Source organism: Rousettus aegyptiacus, unplaced genomic scaffold, assembly GCF_014176215.1.
Source record: "Rousettus aegyptiacus isolate mRouAeg1 unplaced genomic scaffold, mRouAeg1.p scaffold_m13_p_14, whole genome shotgun sequence".
Taxonomy (NCBI): domain Eukaryota; kingdom Metazoa; phylum Chordata; class Mammalia; order Chiroptera; family Pteropodidae; genus Rousettus; species Rousettus aegyptiacus.
In genome coordinates this window covers 40,662,760-40,681,865 of record NW_023416289.1, presented here as the reverse complement: position 1 = coordinate 40,681,865, position 19,106 = coordinate 40,662,760, and the positions used below count along the sequence as shown (strand labels likewise).

Below are 19,106 nucleotides of genomic sequence, written 5' to 3'. Positions count from 1 at the left end.
ACAGTGAGTCAAGATCACATATCTAAGCTGTGTAGATTTGAACTCAGGCCAACCTAAACCAAAATCTGGACTTTAGGTCCCCACTAGGTGATAAAACTTGCTTCTGAAGCTGGGATGTTGGAGGAGGAGCCGGAAGTGTTTTTTCTGAATCAGATCATGACCCTTCTCTGCTCAGAACACTCCAGGGGGCCCATCCCATCAGGGTAAAAGCCAAAGTCCTCACCGTGATTCACTGTATTCTACGTACTCTGGCTCCTATTACCTCCTAGACCTCATCTCCTCCATCTTTTCCCTTCACTCACTCCGCTCACTGGCCTCTTCGCTATTCTCTGAGATATCTTCCACCACAGGACTTTTGCACTGTTTGTTCCCTCTGCCTGGAACACCCTTCCTTCAGATATTTCCAATACCTCCCTCACTCACTTCCTTCAGGTCTCTGTTCAAATGTCCTCTCATCAGTGAGGACTTCCCTGGCCATCTTTATCTATCTATCTATCTATCTATCTATCTATCTATCTATTTTTCTGATCCTCTTATTTAATCTCACAATCTTCCCTCCACTCCCTGCCCCCCTTCGCTGGTTTATTTTTTCTTTTTAACATGTCACCTTATTAAATACACAAGCGTACCTCAGAGATACTGCAGGTTCAGTTCCAGACCACCTTAATATAAAGCAAATATTGTGAAAGAATAAGTCGCACAAAGTTTTTGGTTTCTCAGTGCATATAAAAGTTACGTATAATGTCACCATAATAAAAATTAATAAAAAATAAACTATAGAAAAGTTATCATAAACTATACTGTGGTCTATTAAGTGTGCAATAGCATTATTCTTAAAAAAAAAAGTACACAACCTCATTAAAAAATACTTTATTGATAAAAAGTACTAACCATCCTCTGAGCCTGTTGGAAAAAAGGCACCAATAGATTGCTCAAGGCAGGGTGATAACAACCTTCAATCTGTAAAAAAACACAATGTCTTTGAAGCACAATAAAGTGAGGCATACTTACATGAGGTATGCTTGTAGACATTTATTTTGTTTATTGTGCCCCTCACCAGAAGCCAGCACCAAGACAGCAAAGAATTTTGTTTGTTTTGTTCCTTGTTTTGTCCCCAGTACCTAGAAAAGCACATGGTAAATGCATAATAGAAATTTCAAAAAAAGTGATTCTTCCCTAAGAAATTTTTCTCATGTATAGAACTCTTGTTCTGTACTAGGCCTTGTGCCAAGCGCTTTACAGACCACTATGTCACTGCATCTCTCTCACTAACACTGAGCAAGAGAGGATGCCACAGCCCCATTTTACAGATGGGGACACTGAGGCTCAGAAGTCTGCCAGCCTTTGTAGCCAACAGGCTATTTCATATGACCTTATGTGTGTGAGGCACATGGCACCAGCCTTGCCACCATCTGCCACAGTCCTGTGAATTAGTTATTGTCATAGATGCTTTTTATTTTTATTTATTTTTACCCTTAAGGGCAAGCTGTCACTCAGCTCCTGAGTCAGACCCTTGTGTCTCAAGGAGGACAGGGTGGATGGGTGGGGTTTCTCTCTTGAAAACTGAGTCACTTGTGAGAGGGACATTGGGCACAGTTCCAGGGCTCTAAAATGAGTCATCTCTTCACATATCAATGAAGTGTCATAGTATGAGCCCCCTAGTACGTCGCACAGGCTGGGAAGCAGAGTTCTGGAAAAGGTCAAGGCTCTTCTGAGGTCACACAGCACAGGGACAGAAACAAGAAGGTCCGATTCCTGACAAAGAGGTTAGACTGGGGCAGGGGTCTGTGGGTGGAGCATCACACCCTTCCTTCTCCCAGCCCTGAGAGAGAGGCCCCAGCCAGCTGCTTATATTACAGACTGTGAGAAGAGGGGTGAGTCAGCCTGTTGTAGGGAGAGCAGGCTTTAAGATGGCCTGCTCCCCCACTCAACCCAACGTACACACCCAGATAGGCTGGGAGTTGGATTTCTGGAATGCCAAAGCTCTTGACTCAGCTCTGGGAATCTTGGCTGAGTGTGTTCTGGGAAATGTCAGGGCTACAGGAAACAGAGGTCCCCGCTCACACCATCCAGCAGGTGGGCGGGGAGAAGAGAGAGCAGGGAGTAAGAGGGAACAGGAGCCCAGGGCTCAGGGGCCTGAGTGTGAGAGGGTTTATGTATAGGGAAGAGTTGAGAGTGCAAGAGGGAGACAGCTGGTGAGCAAGGAAGAGGTGGGTTCCGAGATACGGTGTTTGAAGCAGAGGGTGGGTGCGCAAAGTGGAGGGGCTCCCTGTGCACGGGAAATGTTTCCTGGGAAGACGTGTTCAAAGGAGAGATGTTGAGCTTGCTGGGGCTAGAAATAAGAAGGGAGGTTGGCAAAATGTTACCGCAGAGGTGTGGGCTTTGTAAGGAAGAGGCGTGTCTGCAAACAAGAGGGCGTAGGGAACAGAAAAGTCCGCCCAGCACTAGGAACTTTCAGATGAATGGAAGGGCATAAAAGAGCACGTGTGCGGTCCCGCTTTGCCCTTAAGATTCCGCGCAGGCCCCAACGCCCACCCTTAGGCCCCGCCTCTTTCCACCCCCGCCTCCGCCACAGCGGGGCAGGCTTCGCGCGGGTCAGAGACCTGCTGCTCCACCATTGGCTAGTTGACCGGAGGGGGCGGGCGTGCAGAGACTCCCGGAAGCGCAGGAGGCCTTCGTGCTTTGCGGACTTAAAGCCTGGGAGTAGTGGGTGCTTAGCAACGGGGGGAGGTGCCCAGTAACGGGGTGCGGGGGATACCGGAGGAATTGTAGGCGCCTAACAACGGAGGGGAAGGCGGTGCTTAGTGACGAGGGTGGCTCAAAGAAGTAGAGAGGTAGCCCAGGAAGATCAGTGGGTGTCTAGCAACAGGGGAGGACCCTAGCAACGGGCAGGGAGTGGGGCAGGGGGAGAGTGGGTTTTGGGAGGTGCATAGGAAGAGCTATGGGTTCCTAGCAACGAGAGGGGGAACCAGGAGAAACTGGAGGGGCTATAACAGGGGAGGAATGCTTTGGTGGGTAGGAGGCTTAGCGTGGACATGGAGGAATGTAAGGGCTTGGTGACGGGTGGTGGGAGCAAAGCAGGGAGGTCACTCCCACAACTATCCGAATAATCTCCCCTCTTCTCCCCCAGGCGATGTGGCTGAAGGTGGGGGGTCTACTGCAGGGGACCTGTGGACAGTTGGGCCAGACTGTTGGTCTGCCTTGTGGGGCTCTGGGGCCTGGGCTCCACTGGCAGGTAAGAGGCTGCGGAAGGGTCTCCAAGGGGAAGAGGCTAAGGGGGGACATTAATGAGTAAGTGGACAGGGAGGGATCCAAAGGGCCAGGCAGACCCCACTCTTCTACTCCTTATCAACATCCACATCTCTTGCAGGAGCTCTGTGGGGTTTCTTGGGCCCGAAAACTTCATCAAGGTAAGCCTGGCACAGGCCTGGGAGAGGAGGACATTCGCAAAGCACGAGAGGCTCGGCTCAGGAAGACACCCCGGCCCCAGGTATCATTGCTTCTCACCCAGCCAGCAGCACCCCATGAAGGCAGCTGGCCCACCAAGCTTGGGGGCACTGTGCCCACCTCCCTGTCCTCAGACCTTTTCCCATTTCCCAGCTGAGTGACCGCTCTCGAGAACGCAAGGTGCCCGCCTCCCGCATCAGCCGTTTGGCCAACTTTGGCGGTAGGTGTGACTGTGGGAGACCGTGAGCTAGATCAGAGGAAGCAACATTTACAGAATGAGCCAAGGGACAGGGTGAATCAGAGACAGGAGGGAGAATCGGAAAGAAAATGAAGGCAACGGCCTGCGAAACCAAGAGAAATAGAGAGGAACGTAACATTTATTGAGAACTTGGAAGAACATGCAAGACCCCATACATGTGCTCTCTGCACTGAGTTGATGAGCATTTCCATTCTACAGATAAAGACATGGAGGCCAAAGGAGGTGAAATAACTTGACCCCAGGTCAAGCAGCAGAATTATTCAAACTTCAGGTCTCAATCTGTATGAAATAATTTAATGAGTTGCAACCAGCATTAAAAGGAAGAATAGAATGGGAAATACAAATGCACCTGTAGAGTAAGGGGAAATCTTGTTTTATGGAGCATTATATATCCATTGGTCTATACCCATTACAATGCAGTTGTCTATACTGTGAATCATGTTTCAAGTTTTAAAGACACTGATTCACAGTATAAAGAGGAAGTCCAAGCCAGTGGTTAGAGCTTTGACACCAGGCTGCCCAGGGTTCAAGGGCTGATTCTGCTGCATCCTCACTTTGTAACTCTGGATGAGTTATTTTAACTTCTCTGAGCCTCCATTTCCCTTTCTGTAAAAGTGTTCCTGTAAAACTTATAAGGGTGTGAAGACAAAATGAGTTAATGCATATAAGGCACTGGGAATGGTTCCTGGAATATCGAAAGTGCTCACAAGATGCCAGCTATGATTATTTACAGAGATGGTGACAGTGAAAGAGGCAGAGAGACTCATGGTATTTTGGGGGATAAGGAAAGAGAGGAAGCAGAGGAAATCAGAGCCAGAGAAATAAAATCAAAACGAGAAACAGAAAGAGGCCTAGACAGATGTGCCAGGTGGAGGAAAGTGGGGAGATGGAGAAATAACTGACTTAGAAAAGAAAAGGTGAGTATGAAGAAAAGGAGGTGTGGGTAGAGAAACAAGACTCATAGGAAGTCAAACAGAGATTTGGGACCATTTTGGGAACTTCTTACCTTTGGCTGCACATTAGAATCATCTGGGATGCTTAAAAAAAAATACAGATTCTAAGGCTTCGGGTAGGGCTTGGGCATCGTATTTATAAAAGTGCCTCACATGACTTGAATGTGTAACCGAACTTGAGAACTGCAGATGCAGGTGACAGACCGGGAGAGAGGGATAGAGAAAGAGGCAGCCTAGCTTTGAAAGGAACTCCAAGCAGGGAGAGAGTAAGGGACTAAGTTAGGGACAGAGACATTCAGAGAGTTGACAACAAAGAGCTAGGAGATAAGTGTGTTTAGAGAAAAAGGGAAAGAAGAGAGAGGGTCGGCGTGAAGAATGCCCTGGGCAAGCAGGCACTAAGGGTTCTCTCTCACTCCTCAGGACTGGCTGTGGGCTTGGGGCTGGGAGCACTGGCCGAGGTGGCCAAGAAGTCCCTGCTGGGAGGATATCTACAGTCAGGTGAGTGAGCCACACTGCCTGGTTCAGACCCCAGCCTGGCTGTGTGACCAGGGGCAAGTGGCTTCAGTTTACTTCTCAGAGCCCCAGTTTCCTCATGTTGGGAATGTAGGCGATGAGTGTATACCCACCTGTGAGGGTCACTGTGAAGTGCTCACAACAGGGTGAAGATGCTGTCAGGGTCATGATGGATAGAAGCAGGTTATGAGAGTAAAAAATAAAGTCATCAGGAGTCGAGTTCCTAACTCTGAGCAGGAGAGGAAAGCTGAAAATAGGAGTGCTGGGGGTGGGGTGGGGTACAACAGAGATAGAACGAGGTGTCTAGAGATCAGCCTCTGAGGGTGAGATTCCCCCAAGTCAATGGCTGAAACAAAAATGGGTGTGGGTATTCTAGAATAAAAAGAGACTAGAGAGATAATAACTCACAAATGGAATGTATGAACCATGATTGGATGTCAGTTTGAAAAAAATAACAATAACCTTCGGGATGTAAAGTACAACATAGGGAATACAGTCGATTACATTGTAATAATTGTGATGTCAGGTGGGCACCAGACTTATCGGGGGACCACCTCATAAGGTATGTAAATGACTAATCACTATGCTGTGCACCTGAAACTAACATAATATTGAATGTCAACTATAATCGAAAATTTTAAAACTTAGAGGAGAAAATTATGAAAGATTTTTAGGGACAGTTGGGAAAATCTGAGTATGGACTGGATACATATATTAGAGGATTAGTATTAATTCTCTTAGGTGTGATCATGACACTGTGTAGAGGAATGTCCTTATTCTTAGCACAGGTTGAGTGGAACTCCATGCAAACGGGCCCGCAGAAAAATAATAGTAAGTGTTTGGGCACACACAGATAAAACAGATGAGGCAGAATGTTAAAATCTTTGAAGCAGACATGTGGGTGTTCATGGTGCAACTCATGTCTGGATTTTTTTCAAGATAAAAAGTTGGACATAGGTAGAAGAGTAAGCCTTAGGGTAAGGCCAAACTGAGTCAGCACCCTGTTCCACGACTTCTGTGCCATGTGACTCGGGTCAGGCACTGCACCTCACTGAATCTCCTTTCTCACCTTGAAAATTAAGGCATTGGTAGTTCTTACTTCTCGGGGCGATTGTGGGGATTCTGCCAGAGAATCCACAGAGAGATTTAGAATCCTGCCTGGCACTGAGTGAGCCCTTAATAAATAGTTGAATAAATTTTTAACAAATAAAAGCTTATTTAACACTTTACTGAATAATAATACAATTTGCATATAGAACTGCGTGCGTATCATAAGCATACAGCTTGGTTAATTTTCGCAAATTGGACGCATCTGTGCACACTGATTAAGAAACCATAGAAGAGCATTTCTCACATTTTTTGGTCTCAGGATCCCTGCACACTTTTAAAACTGAGGAGTGGATTAAAAAAGCATGCAGTGCAATATTATTCAGCCATAAAAATGAATGAAGTACTGATCCATGCTATAAAGTGGATTTATCTTGAAAACACTATCCTAAGTGAAGGAAGCCAGACACAAAAGACCACGTGTTATATGATTTCATTGATGTGACATGCCTAGGATAGGAAAATTTATAGGGACAGGAAATAGATTGGTGGTTTCCAGGAACTCAGGGGCAAGTGGTTGGGGGCTGGGAGTGGTGACTGCTAATATATAAGGGGCTTCTTTTTGGGGCAATGAAATGTTCTACAGTTGGTTGTGTTGATAATTGCAATAGTGAATATATTAGAAGCCATTGAACGGTATGCCTTAAATGAGTGAGTTATATCTCAGTAAAGCTCTTAAAAAATAGAATGAGGACAGCAGAGAGCTTGTTTATGTGGGTTATATTTGTGGATGTTTACTGTATTCGAGATTAAGACTGAAAAACTTAATACACGAGAACACATATACACGTTCCATCCACCGTCAGAGCCGGTGGCACCACCACCGGTCATGGAGCTTTTGAAAAATTCCCCTGAGCATTCCTGGGAGAATGAGAACAAAGAAAAAGAGCAGATACCATATTAATATTATTATGAAAAAAGTTTTGATCTCACAGACCCCCTGAAGAGCCTTAGGGATGCTCAGGGGTCCATGGACCACACTTTGAGAATCAACACCCGGGTTCTCCAGAAGCTCCTCTTATGCCTCATCCCGGCCCATCAAGGGCAACCATTGTCTCGGCTTCCGACCCCGAGATTAGTTTTGCCTGTTTCAGACCTTGTGTTCTTGTATGTGTTTGGCTTCTTTGGCTCAACATTCTTTTTGAGAGATACATCCACGTTGCTGTGAGTGGATGTGGGTTGTTTGTTCCGTCCCATAGTAGTCACTCTGTGACTGTTTCATAATTCTTTTGTTCGTTGTATTGATGGACATTTGGGATGTTTCTAATTTGGGACTGTCACGAATAGCGCTGTGGTGACCCTTCTTGGAACATATCTGTCAGTGGACGCACTTACGCGTTTCTCTCGGGTAGGCACTTAGGAGAGAAACTGCACCCGGTGTAGGTGTGTGCTTCACTAGGCACTTCCCACTGGTTAATAAAGGGCCCGTGCCATGGCACCCCTGTCAACAGCGTGGGCATTCGGGCTACTCCACGTCCTTGCCAGCACTTGGTGTTGTCTTTTTCAGTTTGACCATTCTGGTGGTGTGTAGTGGTATTAATACTGATTGTTTTCATGATTGCAATACTAACGATCATTCTCTCCACCCCAGAAGACAGCTTCCAGCCAGGCTCCAGCCCTTTCCTGTCAGAGGCCAATGCCGAGCGGATTGTGCAGACCTTGTGTACAGTTCGGGGGGCCGCCCTCAAGGTTGGCCAAATGCTCAGCATCCAGGGTATAGCATGACCCTCGACCCCCGACTTTACTTCTATACCATCCCACCCACCGACAAGCCCCAACTTCAGATACTCCTCCAGGGGTCCCCCGCCACCTTCTCCCTCACCTCTTCACTGTCCCTTGTCCCCCTGTCTCCCAAGACAACAGCTTTATCAGCCCCCAGCTGCAGCGCATCTTCGAGCGGGTCCGCCAGAGCGCCGACTTCATGCCCCGATGGCAGATGCTGGTGAGTGCCCAGCGGTGAAGCTCGCCAGGGAGGCGCTCCGCCTGCCCGATGCCTCAGCTTCGCTGCTCTACTCCCCATCAGACTCTGGGCCTCAGTTCCCCCATCTATCAAATGGGGATCACCAAAGCACACACTTCAGAGGCGATTGTGGTGATTAAATGAGAGGCTGGTGCCATGGGCCGAGTCCACTCCCCAGTAGGCCAGTGAGCTGTTAATGGGGCAGTGAGCGCAGTGGACAGGGACCAGGCTTCATGAGTTCAGACTCTGGCTCTGCCACTTCCTCCCTGCGTGGTCTCAGACACATGGCCTGACCTTTCTGAGCCTCGGTGTCCTCATCTGTGGAATGTAGACGTGATAGCATCTGTGTTAGGATGTGGAGAGCACTTAGAAGGGCCCCGACACACCACGGGTGATGTGTCAATTTCAGTTGTTATTATGACTAGTTTTTAAAGGAGAGGGTACCTTTAAATAGGTTGGCAAAGCGCCTGGCACTGAGTAAGTGCCCAGGATCTGGTAATAATTGGATACGGGTGTAGAATCTGGAATCCAGCCACCCGCCTGCCTTCTGATCTCTGTTCCCACTCACCATGTGACCGTAGGCAGTTATTGCTGCTCTCTGAGCCACTCTGCACAGGACCTGGCCCACAGGAAGCCCTCTGTCAATTTTAACTCTTCTTCATCAAATTGAGCTAATAATATAATATACAATTATTAAAAAGGCTTATTATCAATCTTAACTATGCATAATAGCAATTGCCAACAACAGCCCACACAACCTTAGGAGTACAGGCTTGGGAGACAAGCTAGGCCTCCCCATCCACCAGCTGCAGGTGCTTCATCTTGGCTGAGGGATGTCACTGTGAGCCTGTTTTCTCATCTCTAAAGTGGGGTAGCAGCCGAGAGCTTCATCAGCCCAGGACCTAATATGTGGTTAGTGCCGGGGTTCTTAGTAAAGTGCTCGCATGCGGAATGAACTCAGCCTGTAATCAGTGATGGTTGTCACAATCACTCCCCAGAGAGTCCTGGAAGAAGAGCTCGGCAGGGACTGGCAGGCCAAGGTGGCCTCTCTGGAGGAGGTGCCCTTTGCCGCCGCCTCAATTGGGCAGGTTCACCAGGGCATGCTGAGGGACAGGACGGAGGTGGCCGTGAAGATCCAGGTGAGAGGGGTGGCCGGACAGGTGGTGGTGGGCACCCTGCTGTCCCAGAGGAGTGACTCCCACCCTGCCTCCTCCTCCCCTTGCAGTATCCAGGCGTTGCCCAGAGCATCCAGAGTGACGTCCAGAACCTGCTGGCCGTGCTCAAGATGAGCACGGCCCTGCCCGACGGTGAGGCGCCCCCTCCGCCCCTCACTGCAGGACATGCCCCAGAGAGCAAGTGGGCGGGGCAGGGTGTGCCTGTGTGTGAGTGAGTGTGTAAGTGTGCATGTGAGACAGAAACAAGAGATACCCCAGGGAAAGCCCAGAAAGTACAAGTGTGTGAGAAAAAGTCAAACTCAAGAATTCTGACAAGAGAGACAGAAGCCCAAGCTGAAATCCAGAAAGAGATACAGGGTGTGCAGAGAGGGATGGTAGGTCTGAAAAAGAGCCATAGAAACAAGAAGAGAGTGTCAGTGGGACCTCATGTTGTGTTACTTCATGGGAGAGAGCCTGAAGATGGAGCAGGGTGTGTATGGGGGTGAGGGGTGGAAAGAGGCAGGCAGAAGTAAGATTCAGAGGTAGAATGTGAGAGACCACGGAAAAGAATAGGTGTGTGTGTGACTGTGAGAGATGCCTGGGGACTGGTGTGTGTGCCCGTGGGAGCTAGACCCCAGGGGAGAGACTTCAGAAGAGCCCACAGTTGTATGAAGGACAGAGGGGAAGTGTGTGGACAGATAATGCAGATGAAAAGCATGGAACAGAAGGTGTGAGGGACAGCGAGAAAGACAGAGTAAGACGATTAGCAAGGGAAGACATCCACAAGTGGGAGCCCGAGGGGTCGGGCTGGTGGAGTGGGACAGGCTGTGTGACCTTCCCTGTCTGACTTGGCCACCGCCTCAGGCCTGTTTGCTGAGCAGAGTCTGCAGGCACTGCAGCAGGAGCTGGCTTGGGAGTGTGACTACCAGCGGGAGGCGGCTTGTGCCCAGAATTTCAGGTGAGCTGAACCCCCTGCAGGCCCCTGGAGAACCCTTCCCTCCAGCTTCCTTCCCTTTTTCCCTCCCTGGCTGAGTGGGAAGCAGGTACCACCACAGCCTCTGGCAACTAGAGCCCTGGGGTAGGGCTGGCAAACCCTTTTCCTCTTTATTTGTTTGTTGGTCCATCCATTCTTTCACTTATTACTTCATTTATCCCCTTCGTCCTCTGTAAGCTTGGGCAGGTTCCTTTCTCTAAGTTTCTGTGTTCTCATCTGTGAAGTGGGTCGGGTAACCACCGCACTCCAGTGGGGGAGACATAATGGTCGCTCATTGTGTCACTAAGTGCCTGTTGACAAGCTCAAATTGAGAACAACCCAAATCTATAAAATTTATCCAGTGTGGTAGATAAATGGATTATGTTACATTCATCAGCAGAATATCATACAGCAGTGAAAATGAATGCACTACAGCCACAGGAACAACGGACGTGTTTGCATGGTGGAAGCATCACACTGTGCCGTCGTTGACCACACCTCCGTGAAACCCTTCACAGTGCAGCAGACGTTTATTGAGCCACGCTGGCTCTGTAGATGGAGAAAGGGCAGTAGAAGGCAGGGCTTGTGGCTTGGGCCCTGGACTCAGACAGATGTGGGATCTAGCCCTGGGTCAACCCTTAACAGGCGGGTGGTCCAAATCTGCACAGTAGCCTTGCGGGAGTATCCTCACAGGGTAGTGAGGATAAAGGGAAATCATGCTGATTAAATGGTTAGCACGTGGCCTAGTCCACCCATGAGGAGAGTTCAGAGATTTTATAAATGAAGACAAAAATACAAGCCTGGAAGCAGGACCCGGAGGAGGCTGTGAAGCAATCTGGGCCCGATCACTCCTTGTGTGATCTGGGGAGAGCCCTCCCTCCCGGGATTGCCCAGTGCCCTTAGAATAACACCCACATCAGTCCCCGGCCCTTACCCATCCCCTGCTCCCCAGGTCACTCTGCTCTAGCCATCCCACAGGTCCCCAGCCAGAGGCCTCACTCATATTCTCTGCTTCCCACATCTTACACTGACGCATCTCAGTCTGTTATGGGACTGTTGGATTGTTAGAGTGTGATCTCTGGTGTATGTAATGGGGAAGGCCTGGGGTTTGCCCACTGCTCTGTCCCCCGGCATTGTCCATGGGGACAGACACTGAGAAGGATTCTTTCCCTTAATTAACCAGTGTTCTGCGTAATGAGTCCAAGGAATGGCCAGTGAGTGTCAGTATGGACTCAGATTTATATATCTGACTATTTTTTTCAGTTGAAATAATTTGTAAGTTGAGATAAAGTATTGTTTATCAAGCTTAATGCATAGAAGTCATCATGGGGCGACCAGATGTCTTGAAGTGTTTCTGGTGAGGAAGTGGTGACTGGGTCTCCAGTGGCACTTAGTGTAGGGGCAGGTGCACTAGGCTCTATGGAGATGTTTGGGGAACGAATGAATGAATGAATGTCAGTCCAGCCAAGAATTGGCCAAGACTCGGCACACAGAGGCAACAGGAGAGCAGGAGGGAAGGCAAGACATACACTGATCATGGAGCACTTCTCAAAGGATGAGGAGGAGGCCTCAGCCTGGGCCACAGGGGCCTGAAGCACTAAGTCCTGTTGCCTGACTCCCTTCTGCCCCAGGCAGCTGCTGGCAGACGACACCTTTTTCCGGGTGCCGGCAGTAATTAAGGAACTCTGCACGAAGCGGGTGCTGGGCATGGAGCTGGCTGGAGGGGTCCCCCTGGACCAGTGCCAGAGCCTAAGCCAGGACATCCGGAACCAGGTACATGGTCTCGTGGGACAGTAGGGAGGGTGCTGCCAGGGCAGGGCAGGCCAGACCCATGGATGTTCTCCAGGCTAGAGAGGGCTTTACAGGGCAGATGACTCTGAGGTGTCTGGTCCTTCTCCCCACCCCAGATCTGCTTCCACCTCCTGAGGCTGTGTCTGCGGGAGCTGTTTGAGTTCCGCTTCATGCAAACAGACCCCAACTGGGCCAACTTCCTGTATGATGCCTCCAGCCACCAGGTTGGTTCCTTGTGATGTGTTCCAGGGTCCATTAGCTGCCCTGACAGATATTTACCGATATTTCTCACGCAATACAGCTCAACACAATAGTAATTTATTACCAGTGTAACAGGCTGAGGTGGCCCTGCTCCAGGCAGTGATTCAGGGGCCCAAGGCTCCTTCCCTTTCTTGATTGTACCATCCCCTAAGCCTTGCAATGCTCTTTCCAGTAGAAAAGGAAAGAGAGATTGAGAGGGTGACACCTTGTCTAAGTACTTTGCCCAGAAGTGACACGTCATTCCCTTTACTATTAATGAGAACTGTCTAGGTGCAAAGGACACTGGGAAATGGAGTCCCTGGCTAGGCCGTGGCTTCCTAGTGGCAATGTGACAGTATTGAAGAGGGGACACAACTTTTGGAAGGTAGTCATCATGACCATACTTGGAATTCATTTAGAGCACACCAAGCACCCAGTACCTGCCTCTTGATAATGATGCCAAGACAAGCCTGATCCTCACCTTTTTAGAGTTTCCAGTCCAGTGAGGGGACCCGTCACCAAACAGTGATGACCTAGAGTAGTTAGTGCCATGATGGGGAAGCACAGGCCAGAGTGGTCAGTGGTGAGGGAGTCCCAGTGGGCTGTGGGAAGCCAGGGAAAGTGGCTGACCCTGCTTGGGTGTGTGGGGTCAGGAAGACTTCTTGAAGGATGTGCCATTAAAGCTGGAAACAGAAAGATGAGAAGGGGACAGCCATCTGCAGAGCAGGAGAGTGCATTCCTGGCAGAGGACACAGGGTATCCACAGGCCTGGAAGCAAGAGTTTGGACCGAGAGACTCGCAGCACATGTGGTTGCCACATGGCCCTCCAAAGTGGTCTGTGTCCATCCTGTACCCAGAGGGATCTTTCGGAAACACAAATCTGGCCACTCTGTCCCCTCCACAGTGCCTCAGCACCCTAGGGATCAAGTCCGAGAGCTTTGCTGAGTGTGATGTGGCCCCACTGAGTCTCCAGCCTCAGTCCCTTGCCACCCTCCTCCCCCCAAGGGTACACACACCTCACATCCCTGTAGGCTGAGACCCCAGAAAAGGGTTTTTCTGACCTCAGAAGGTAATATGTGTCCTGGCATCAATTGATTGGATCTCAACTACATTTTTTTCATTTACAAGTCCTAGAATAGAAAGTATCAGTGGGAGGGAGCTATAATATTTCAGGACACTTTTGTTTGACACTTGTATTTATGTGGCATTGGGACTGGTGCCCAGTATAATCTGTATTTCTTATTGTGGGTTGTGATCAACAGTCCGAACTCCACTGCCCTAGAGAAACTCCAACACATGTTCATTGAGCAGTGTTTTTAATAGCAAAATCCAGAAACACCCACAATGCCCATCAACCAGATAAATGCACTGTGATGTAGTCCTTACACACCAGTGAAAGTAAATGAATGAGCCAGAGCTGCACATAGCAGTGGAGATAAGTCACAAAACTTGTTGGCCACAGAGAGTAGGTTGCAGAATAACTATCATAGATGCCACTTAGTTTTCACGTATACAAAACATTATGGATTGTTCGTGGGTACACAAATATATAAAGAAACATGTAGAAATACACACATGGTAATTTCAGGAAAGTGGTGACCTTGGAAGAGAGGGTGAGGATGTGTGGGAGGTAGAATCAGATTGGAGTACATGGGAAGCCTCACCTGGATTGATAGTATTTTATTTTTTAAGCTGGGTAATCAGATTCATAGGTGTTCACTTTTCCATATATTTTATTATTTTTTGGATTTTTTTTTCTATGCCTAAAGCATGTCATAAAAATAATTAGGACCAAAAAAATAAAAGCCAGCTTTCTTCATCTTCATATGGCAGTAGATTAGAAGCGTGGAGACCTGAGGTGGGAGCCTGGGAGACAGAAGGCAGGGACTTTGCAGGAGGGGACAGGGTGTGGGGAGGGAAAGATGGACCCAAGCCACTCTGGACAGACAACGGGAAGCATTGGTGGACTCCTAGCATCCCTTTCACTGTCCTCGTTCTCAGGTGACTTTGCTGGACTTTGGTGCAAGCCGGGAATTTGGGACCGAATTCACAGACCATTACATCGAGGTGAGTCCCCCCAACTCTGGGGTCTCTGAAGGGCCAAGGCTCAAGCCAGATACTGAGGCAAGAGTGAGGAGAAATACAGTATCTGGAATTAAGAAATAAGAAATAATAGTGTTAACAGCAGCTAACAAATACTAAGCACTTAATATTATGTCAGTGCTGTTTTAAGCGCTATGCCTATGGTAACTGATTTAAAATATACAGCAACTTCACAGGGTAAGGACCATTTTTGGCTCTATTTTACAGATGAAGTAACTGGACCTCAGAGGGCTTAAGTCACTTGCCCAAGGTCACAGCCGACCTGGGATTCAAACTCAGGTGGTCTGGGTCCAGGGCCTGTGCTCCTAATGCTGACCAGCCTCCTCCTAAGAGAAAAGCCCCTGATGGCCATACTTTTGCCTCCCCACACCCCATACTGTCCAAGGCCTTGGTGTCCAGCCTTGTGCTCACATACCTTCCCTAAAGGGATGCTCTGTCCTCAGGAAGTGTTTCCTCACCTGTTGCCCATCCCTTCCATTGTCCCTCCTGCTCACCAGGGCCAGTTTGTCTCGGAGATCACAGAGAACGCTATCTCATTAATTTGGCAAGATGAGACAGTCGACCTGGTCTTCTTATCTAGTCGTCAATTCAAACATTCTTTGATACCCCTCTCTGCCCAGCCCTATTCTGGGTAATATTGGGGACATTGGGCGGGGGGAAGACAGTGAGGACCCAGAGTGGTCAGGGCTGGAATGAGGCATCAGCGTTGAGACCTGAGGGATGAGGAGACCTATCAGGAAGCAGCTAGGAAGGTATTCCAGACCAATAACATGTGCAAAGGCCAAGAGATGAGAAGGAATATTCCCATTAGAGCAGCGCTTCTCAAATTTTAACATGCATGCGAAACACCATGCCCCATGACCTAGTTAAAATTCAGATTCTGGGCTGGAGTTGGGCATAAAATGCTGCATTTCTAACACACTCCCAGGAATGCCAAATCTCCCCTTAAAGGGACCACATTTTGATTAGTAAAGGCCTAGAAGACCGAAAAGAAGTTCACGTTCAGACTAGGTGGGCAGGTGGGCGGCCGAGCAAGAGCCAGCAGTGAGATTGGAGCCAAATCACTCTGGGTCCGAGAAGCCATGATTTGCCACTTATACTTTATCTGGGTGCCCTGTGAAGCCATGGGAGGGACCTGAGGAGGAGCAGGGCACATTAAGAATTAGGAAACCCCTTCTGAATAATGAGTGGTGTTGAAGATAGGGGGTTGGAAGCCCAGTGAGGCTGTGGGGAGGAAAAGAGAGGTGTCCTGGACAAGACACCGGGCTCTGGCTTAAAGACTGGAGGATGATGGGGCTACTCCTGAGATGCCAGTAGGAAGAAGGAGCTAGTAACCCCGCCCCCCACAACACACAGGCCCCCTGGGGCCCTCTCTGCAGGCCACTTGAGGCACAACGCAAGGCCTCTCTTGGTAGTTGGGACATCTCATGCCCCTCACTCCCAGCCTGTTTAGCATGGCCCTCTTGCCACCGCCCCACCCTTTTCCAGTTTCAAAAAGCCCTGTCACACTGGCCCCCAAGGACCACAAGCCTGACAGATGGCCAGACAGGCTTGGGCAGGGGAGCTGAAACAGTAGAACTGCCAGAGTTAATCCTGTATTCCCCTTCCTCCCAAGAAATAGCCACTCAGTGGTTAAGAATTCGCCCAGGTTCCACCCCTTGCCTTGCTATTGCCCCCTAAGAGTCTCTTTCATCTTCTGTGAAGTCAGAACCCTCACATCTACCTCTTAATAACCATAGTAGCTGATAACATGTATGGTGCTTTGTACATGCAGGCACACTGCTCAGCACAGCTGTCACCTCCTTTTCCTCACAGCGACCCCATAAGGAAGATAACTCATCATCCCCACTTCACAGATAAGAAGGCAGAGGCCTGAGGCAGGCAAGGGCCTTGCTGAGTCAGCCAGCAGTGTCAGAGCTGGGGCCGAGCCCAGGCAGGCTGTCTCTGGCTTCTGTCTGCCAGCCCAGGGCGCCCTCACAGCCGGAGAGGTGCTCGGCTCCACACACTAATTTGCTAAGCAAAGGTTCACAAAGGGCCTCCTGAGGCTCTCTCAGGGCCCCAAGTCCAGTGCCAGAGACAGGTATCAACAGACATCAACTAGGTGATCACAGAGATGGCCCAGTAGCAGCGTTGGATGCAGTTTTCAGTCACCGTCACATCCTTGGCCAGTTGAGTGTGTGGACCCATGAGCACCACTTGACATTTATTTTCTTCTCTGCTGTTTCACCATTTAGTTTCCAGGCAGGCTGTGTGTTCCCAGGCAGGCAGGCAGAAACCCTGACCCACCCCCATCCTCTAGGTTTTGGAACAGTCTTGAGAGAAACACAGGGGCAGGGTGAGGAGGGACAGGCTTCTAGATGAGAGAAGGGCTAAGCAGGTGAGAAGGGACATGGATACAGTGGGAGCTGGCGTCCAGCTCTGGGTCTCCATTTCCGCAGACACCTCCTTGAATCCTTAAACTGCCCCCCTCCCTGCTGCACCACCACCCCGGGCCTTTGACCTTGTGCCCCACACCCATCTTCCCAGGTAGTGATGGCTGCAGCCAATGGAGACAGAGACAAGGTGCTGCAGAAATCCCGGGACCTCAAATTCCTCACAGGCTTTGAAACCAAGGTGTGGAGACACTGCGGGAGTAGGATCTGGTGTCTGTCAGAGGGCTCAGGGCTGCTTAACACTGGGGGAGTGGGGAACTGCTGATCTGTACTGGGGGGCTCTGGGGAGGAATAGGGGAAAGGGTGCTATTTGGAGTGGGTACTAGGGGTCTGGGAATGGAGGCTGCTTGTCTGTTCTATAGAGGACTGCTTATCTACCCGAGGTTCCGAGATGGAGTGAAGGGCTGTTTTGGGGGCCAGCAGTAGGGAGCTGCTTGTCTCCTGGGGGCTCTGGAAGGAGCGGGGCTTGTGTTGGTATTGGAGACTCAAGCTGAAAGCTGCTTGTTCCTTCTGGGTTAAGTGGAGAGCTGTTCCTCCATACTGGATGCCTCTGCTCTGCCCCACCCCTAGGCATTCTCTGATGCCCACGTGGAGGCCGTGATGATCCTGGGGGAACCCTTCGCCACCCAGGGCCCCTACGACTTTGGGGCAGGTGACACTGCCCACCGCGTGCAGTGCCTCATCCCCGTGCTGCTGCAGCATCGGCTCCGCCCACCGCCCGAGGAGACCTATGCCCTGCACCGCAAACTGGCAGGGGCTTTCCTAGCCTGCGCCCGCCTCCGCGCCCACATCGACTGCCGGGACCTCTTCCAGGACACCTACCATCGCTACTGGGCTAGTCGCCAGGCTCAGCCAGTTCCCGAAGCCTCCTGACCAGAGCTGACGTCGGATCAGACCCCTCAGACAGCTTCCCTCCGGGAAATCTGGCCAGTAGGGGGCCATCCCCAGCTGCGGTGCCTCCTTCTCACTCTGCTCCAGTCCGAGGACACCGCCTGGGCTTCCCAGTCTTGCCTAGCGCCCTTCCCTCGGGGTTGGGGAATGCTGAGGCTAGGGAACTCCCCGCTTCACGCCCCTGTATCCTGCTTTCATCACCCCAGAGTGGCCATCCGGGAACTCTATGTCAGGGCTTAATTTATTCCTGTCAGCATTTGAGAGAGCCTCAAGCCCCCTGCACACCATGGTGGAGATGAAGACTCCTCTAGAGGGGAGTCCCTCGGCTGTGCTTCAGGTCTCCCACAGATCTGGCTAGTGAGAAGGGAGGGGTGGTGGTTGGGGGAAGCAGCCCTCACCTTTGCCTCCTTCACCCCACCACCAGCTGCCTTCTTCCCGTCCATCCTCTGTGTTGGGGCGAGGGGTAGGGGGGGATGTTTGGACATTTAGTTTAAATAAAATTGGCCTTCCCCTTCCCCCAGCCCTTTTTCTTTGCGCTGGGGGCGAGGGGGAGGAGCTTGCAGTTAGCCTCCAGGTGCAGATGGCCAGCCCCCTCCCACCCTCTTGTCTGAAAGCACCAGTCCTGTCGGTGCCATCTGTTGCCGGGAACCTCCTTCTCCCTTTTCCCTCCACCCCCTCACCCCTCCCGCACATGCTGACCACCTGCTCGTAAGGCTGCGGCAGCTGAGAAGTCCTCCCCCCACACACCACCTCCCCGGCGCCCGGCTCCCAGCAACCTCGCCTTTGCTAATGGGCCTTAATGCCCCTGCCAGCTGCTTTGCCAAACCCACAGGATCGGGCGGGAGCTAGAGGCACAACAGTGGCCAGAACCCCGCCTTGGTCACAACCGGGCGTCCCCGCCACCAAAGCTGAACCGATCGCAAACCAGGACGCCAGGGTCTGTTAATTCCCCCTCCCATTCCTTGCAAAAAGTGCCTTGTCACTGCTTCTATCCGCCCCCGCTGGACTGGGAGAACCGTGGGGTTAGCTGGAAGATTTGAGGGTGTGGGGCTGCGGGGCGCCTCCCGAAGCAACTCTCGGACTCGGAAAAGAGGATCTGAGGTCAGGGGTCATGAAGGGGAAAGGATCCCAGGCTAGGAAATCCTGGAGGAAAGTCTCAGTGAGGTTCACGTGCACGCTCTGCCAGGGACTGGCCAACGCGCGGGGCGGGGCGAGGCGGGGCGGTGGCCTCACCGGAGAAGGCGGGGTCATATTTGCGTACGGGCGTGGCCTGAGGGCCAAGG

General features: G+C 50.6%; 1 protein-coding gene across 7 annotated transcripts; it reads left to right on the top strand.

Moving 5' to 3' along the window:
• The first annotated feature begins 1,675 nt into the window (after positions 1 to 1,675).
• Positions 1,676 to 18,389, top strand: COQ8B (coenzyme Q8B). 7 transcript variants are annotated; one of them, XM_036231671.1, is made up of 15 exons: positions 1,676 to 1,766; positions 3,131 to 3,235; positions 3,371 to 3,490; positions 3,601 to 3,667; positions 5,080 to 5,157; positions 7,871 to 7,993; positions 8,136 to 8,221; positions 9,238 to 9,378; positions 9,465 to 9,546; positions 10,258 to 10,351; positions 11,998 to 12,139; positions 12,274 to 12,381; positions 14,399 to 14,464; positions 17,027 to 17,113; positions 17,503 to 18,389. In XM_036231671.1, exons 2-15 carry the CDS (start codon positions 3,134 to 3,136, stop codon positions 17,803 to 17,805), a joined length of 1,599 nt encoding a protein of 532 aa, XP_036087564.1. In that variant the 5' UTR covers positions 1,676 to 1,766; positions 3,131 to 3,133; the 3' UTR covers positions 17,806 to 18,389. The 7 variants fall into 7 exon arrangements, with proteins under 7 accessions (XP_036087564.1, XP_036087565.1, XP_016022326.2 ...); XM_036231672.1 differs by lacking the exon at positions 1,676 to 1,766 and adding an exon at positions 2,143 to 2,210; XM_016166840.2 differs by lacking the exon at positions 1,676 to 1,766 and adding an exon at positions 2,640 to 2,710.
• Positions 18,390 to 19,106: the final 717 nt, after the last annotated feature.